Source organism: Sinocyclocheilus rhinocerous, unplaced genomic scaffold (genome assembly GCF_001515625.1).
Source record: "Sinocyclocheilus rhinocerous isolate Xijiao unplaced genomic scaffold, SAMN03320098_v1.1 scaffold1283, whole genome shotgun sequence".
NCBI classification, from domain to species: domain Eukaryota; kingdom Metazoa; phylum Chordata; class Actinopteri; order Cypriniformes; family Cyprinidae; genus Sinocyclocheilus; species Sinocyclocheilus rhinocerous.
The window spans coordinates 820,449-826,388 of record NW_015642522.1 but is presented as its reverse complement, the minus strand read 5'-3'; the positions used below and the strand labels follow the sequence as shown (position 1 = coordinate 826,388).

Genomic DNA, 5,940 nt, shown 5'->3' with positions numbered 1-5,940 from the left:
ACAGTAATATCGTGCTTTACCTGGAAACCTAAAGCTGCACTAGGTATACATCACATATTAGCACAAAAACTTGATATTTTGAGCACTCACTTGAAAATGTACACATAATGTATAAATCGTAATTACACGTTGTGGTTCGGAGAGCTTGTTAGCCCAAATTAAGAAGATTAGAAGCCAACGAAGATAAAAGCCAAGATTAGAGAAGCAGTCCTTGGTAAAATGACATGCACACAACAAAAGGTTCAAATTGTATTTCTGTGGTATCCTTGAACACAGCGTCTTCTCAACATGATGTAAACACACTAACTAGCGGAAGTGTTTGTGGGCAGGTCAGACTCGCGGGCAGGCGGGGATTATGCAAATGTGTTACCCAGTGACGTATACCGGTAACAGGCAAAAGATTCGAAAATATGTTGACTCGTTAAGGCGATTCAAAATTGACTCTCTCCTGAGAGACAATATCTTTATTTATCATGTACTTTTTTGATTAACAACTTTGCAGATTGTTTTCATTTAAGGATAGCTACGTTATAAACTGCAAAAGAGATATTTTTCAAAAACCCATATGACCTGTTCTTTAATAAAAGCCACTTTGATCCTTTGGCATTCAGGAATTCTTCCATCCAGTATTTGTGCACTGATGCTTATCAAGCTAACGGAGTGTTAGCAAAAATGTTTCTAGTCAGATCTTTCTCCAGTTGTTTTTTAAATCAGCTGATTTTGTCAAAAAATGGACGGTCAATCGTATATCCTGTGAAATGCCAGGTGCAGATCCTCATGTGTGCTTGCTTGGGTTAAACAGACTTTGTGTACCATGTTCTCCTCATTAAACCTTCCCTCAGGGTCTGTTTGTGTTAGCTACACTTTCCTGTGAGCCTGAATTAGATTGATGGACTGAGAATATGCAAGTGGTGTTTTGAAGTGCCTCAGGGAATGCTTTAAAACCTCAATGACAGCCTATTAGCCCCTGACGAATGTAAAGGGATTGTCAGGATGGTTAACTAGATGACTAGTCATCAAGCAACCAGCTAGCTGGTTTTTAGTGGCAGGGGATGAATTTAAGAACCTGTTAGCATGCTAATAAACTGCAGTGAAGACTATGGTAGTTGCTTGCAAGAAAAAGTATGCTACCCTGTTTTTGTTATTGTCCGATTGTTGCCCTGTGATGCGGTTTTATTGGTCTTTGTCCTGTATTTTGGTCTGATTTGTCACCCGTATGACAACACTGACCATCCCACAATGAAAGACCATGAACAAACCCTTTAAATAAACACTCACCGCAATGCACGCACCCTTTTTGGGAAGGAATCATCATATGTGCTATTTTTCGCCAGCAGAACTTCCATTATCTTTAAACAAAACAAGAAGTGTTGGAATGTGGGTGAGAATGTCATAATATTGTATAGTGTCATGCATCAAAAATAAAATGCACAGTCAGAAGCTTGGGAGAAAGAAGTAAAGTAAGAAGTACTGTTTGTATACACAACTTTTAAAAATACCAGAAGACAACAGCTAGCTAATTATTAATACTGAATTATAAACATTGTATTAAAATCATAATTTTAAGCAGTGTAAAAATCCACAAAATATAAAAGGCCTTTATAAAAATTAAGTAAATACAAATATTAATTATAATATATTATATTTAATCATATATATTAATATTTAAAAAGATATGTATTTAAACAGGATCATTTTATTCTGTGTCTGTGAGTTTTTGTTTTCCTTAATTTATTGATACTTAAAGACTTTATTTTTAAATAGACAGTGATTAGACTGTCTTCAGTTATGTACTTCGAAAAATCACCTTTCCAAAATGTAAAAGGAACTTGTTTCATAAAATGACACTCTAGCTGCATACGCAGCCTCTGCTGTCATGTGGATAGAGTTTCATGTACATTCTAAACTGAAATTACTCCTTAGGGTTCTTTGTTGAAAAATTGGAGTTCAGAGATTGATGACTGTCATTGTCCTACTTATTGTGAGATGTTAATTTTTTTCATCTGTTTGTGAAACAGGAAGAACAAAAAACTATTATGTCTCATAATAGCACTAGGATAACTTCTCCCATTGTTCTAGAGACAAAATAAACATTGCCCTAAAGCCAAAGGATAACATACAATAGCCTAATTTTATATTCAACGCAGACGAGCCGAGTTTGAGTCATGTCTTGAGTTCGGGATACCTCAAGGCTCTGTATTCGGTCCATCAAAGTTTGATGTAAATTAAATGAAAAGTCTTTATTTTTGCAAGCTAAACCATAACTTTTATGCTGACCTCTTCTATGCCTGTGTTTTCTCTTAAAATGTGGTCAGTCACAGGGTTTCTATGTTTCTAATGTTCAAAAGTCCAGTTCCTGCTTCACCAGTTTTTGTTGGATGGGTTCATAAAGGGTCACGCTTTCGCTCACACATGCATATGTTTGTACAGACCCATAATTATGGCTAGTTTTATATTGTACACATGCTTGCAGACATAAGCACAGTCTGTAATCAGACTGGCCTTGGTTGACTTGGATGTAGTGTCACACAAGGGCGGACCGTCGACTGTCGAAGGGAGGCCAGGGAAGGGTGTGGTGACCTGTGTGTGTGTGTGAATCATAAATGCAAGTGAAAATGTGACGTGTTACAGGTAAAAAGAAGGGACTTGTCCTGACCTGAATGTCGCAGGAGTGTCTTTTTCTTAATCCTTTCTTTTTGCTCACCATTGTACTAAACTGTCACTGCGGTCTTTAACCACACCGCGGTCTCTCTAACCCACAGGAAGTCAAGTTGTCTTTCCTGTTTCCTTCTTTTTTGTTTCTTACCTGACACCCGTCTCTCCATTTCTCCTTGTTCTCCCAAAGCTGCAACTTCAGCCTAAAGTCAAAATGACAATCATTTCTTATCATCAATTTTGAAAACAGTTGTGCTGTTTAAAATTTCTGTGGAAGCCGTCATTGACTTTTTTCAGGATTCTTTTGTAAATAGAAAGTTTGTAAGAGTAACATTTATTTGAAATACATTTTCCTGACACCTAAACGTTTGAATTGTAGTTTATATTGTTACATGAATAAAGATTACACGTATAGGAGATGTTCACACATATACACACAAAATGATAAATGTTACATTACAGTGTTTTATTTAGTGTGTCCATCTGGTGGCTCTTTTTTTATGGCAAGACTTCACAAACCTCGCAGCTGGGTTTCATGCTTTCATTTCCTCGACCTCCCTCTGACTCTGTTTCTTTGATGAAGTGGCAAGTTCTCCTGTTACAAACGTGACATCAAGGAGTAATAGGAGACTTTGGAGTGCCGTTGTCGGTGGTCTAGAATTTGAGCTTGACCCAAACAAAGTTATTGTAGAATGTACAGTACTGTCTTTGACAAGATTCTGTTGAGCTCATAGATGCCTGGAATTTTCAGAATTTTACACGAGTTCTAGAATTTGTTGTTCTTTGATGTCTGTAAGTTCTATAACTCAAATTCCTGAAAAGAAACTGTGGATTCCTAGAATTCCTAGAATGGTTCAACAAAAAATGAACTTTTTATAATTATTTACTCATCCAAGCCAAACCTGTCACTTTTCTTAGTTTCAAGGAACACACAAAAAAAAAAGATATTTTGAGGATCATGTAAGCTGCTTTTTCCATCTAGTAAAAGTGTATTGTGACTTTCAAGCTCCAATATGGACAAAAAGCACCATAAACCTGTAAAAATATTCTATATCACATGTGCTCTGTATTTCAGTTATTCTGAAGCCATATGCTTATATTCAAATTCAGTTATAAAATATGATAATCAAGGATGTGACCGTTTAAAAATGTCTGTGAATGTGTGAATTTTGAATTTGCTTTTATAGTTTTAGTAGTTTTATGTTCGTTTGGCATTTTTATTATTATTATAATTTTTGTTTAGCTTTCATTTTATTTTATTTTTTATAATTTTAGTACTTGAACTGAAACTTATTTTCAGGCGGTTGACAAGGCAACATTTCTCATTTTCTTTTATGTTTTGTAAGTGTGACATCTAATATTCATATTTTATTTTTTCAGCTTTATTTCAGCTATATTTTAATTTAAGAAAATAAATTTTTAGGTAGTTTTAGCAAATTTAGTAACTGAAACTTATTTTAGTTCAGTTGTTTGCCAAAGCAACATTTTCTAATTTTTCTTTAAATAGTTGTGTTACATGTAATGTTTATATTTTATATTATTTCAGCTTTATTTCAATTAAACAATGTTTTTTTAATAGTTTTAGTACATTTATTATGTAAAAAAAAAAATTCAAATTTTCTTTTTAGTTTTGTAAATGCAAGTTTTACATCTAATAATTGATCTCAGATAGTCTTATTTTATTTCAGAACATGATTTTTAATAGTTTTAGTTGTAGTTGTCTATAACAACATTGGTGTGATTTGAAAATCTTTTGTTAAACTGTCACTTTAAACAATTTCTTCTGACAGTTTTTAAGACCTTAAGAAGTGTTCAGTAGTAAATAAAGGATGAAGAGCGTGATTTATCCCTCTTTCTCTCCCTCCCTCTCTCTCTCTCTCACACACACACACACCCCTAGTGTGTGTGAAGCTCCCTACCATCTTTGCTCTTACCGCTTTCCACAAGAATAGTTTCATTGTTCTAAAGTGTGTGATTCACTCCTGAACTTTACCTCCTGCATCGCTCTAGTGCACTTTGTGTGTGTTTGCAACAACAGGAAATCGATAAAAGTGCATCATATATCCGAATCGGGCCCGCGGCCCTTCATGAACACAGAAAGGCTTTCCGGCGTTCGCTCTTACCTGGAATGTTCTGCGCCTCTGATCTACAATCTATTATTTCTAATATTTTTTATTTATCTTTTTTTTTTATATAGATTTATCGTCCTCAGTTGTGTTTTTAACTCAATGAAAATCCTATTTCACTTGCAAATATGTTGCAATATGTGTGTAAAACGGTTCATGAATGCCATTTTGTGTATGAAAAAGAAAATGTGGTGATTCAAAAACTATACAAATCATTCCCATCTCTGTGAATTGTTCTGACCAAAAAGAAATAATCAGCGTTCCATAATTCATAACCGCACAATTGCATTGAGTTTCAGCCGAGCGTTTGACCGTCACACAGCGGTGTCTGTCGCAGTAATGGCGCCCGGTGAAGCCACTTCCTGTCACTTAGGTGGACATGAGACAAAAAGGACCAATCAAGCAGAAATTCATAACGTCCCAGTGACCGGAAGTAGATTTGTTTGGTTCGATGCACACGCAAATGGCCTTGTTACGTTCTGTCACAGATCAATGCAAGGGTTCTTAGGTAACGCTTTTATTTTAGGAAGTTATTTGCGTTTGAAGGGACAAAGACAATGAGTCCTGCCAATCAGAAGAGAAAGAACTCCGAACTAATAAAATGAATATGATAAGAATGTGAACATCATGCTTTGTTCTTACTTATATGAAAAGAGATTATGATTTATATATCTTTTGTTTTTCCAGCCTGCAGTGTTGGATAACCTCTTGACCTCTATGAAGTTTGTCCTCCATGGAATGGGTGTCCTTCGCATCAACCTCGCTAACAGCAAGAACAAGGTTTGAACCAGACTCTTTCCTTTCTGCTGTTGAACAATACATTTATTTATTACCCAGAGTTAGGATTTCTCTAATAAAATAAGCTACTTTTAAATTTGGATATTTATTTATTTATTTTGTAATATATAACAAATAATAATAATAATAACTATTATTATTATTTAATTAGTATGTCTTTATGTACATATTTAGATTTTTTTTGTTTTTGTAATTTATAAAATAATATATTTTTTGGAATGTTTTAATAGAAACTTTGTTGTTTTTATAATCATTATTATTATTATTATTATTATTATTATTAAAAGTTTGTAGTTAATAATTAAAAAATGTTGTTGTTGATGATGTCTTCATTGTGTACCCATTTAGATACAGATTTAAA

At 34.3% G+C, this 5,940-nt stretch overlaps 1 protein-coding gene across 1 annotated transcript in view; it reads left to right on the top strand.

The window, feature by feature from the left end:
- LOC107756032 (guanine nucleotide-binding protein G(o) subunit alpha-like) overlaps window positions 1-5,940 on the top strand; it is a 40,233-nt gene that overhangs the window by 4,498 nt on the left and 29,795 nt on the right. Inside the window, exon 3 of the mRNA XM_016573007.1 lies at window positions 5,469-5,561. Coding sequence (XP_016428493.1) covers window positions 5,469-5,561 — 93 coding nt within the window. The remainder of the gene's footprint in view (window positions 1-5,468; window positions 5,562-5,940) is intronic.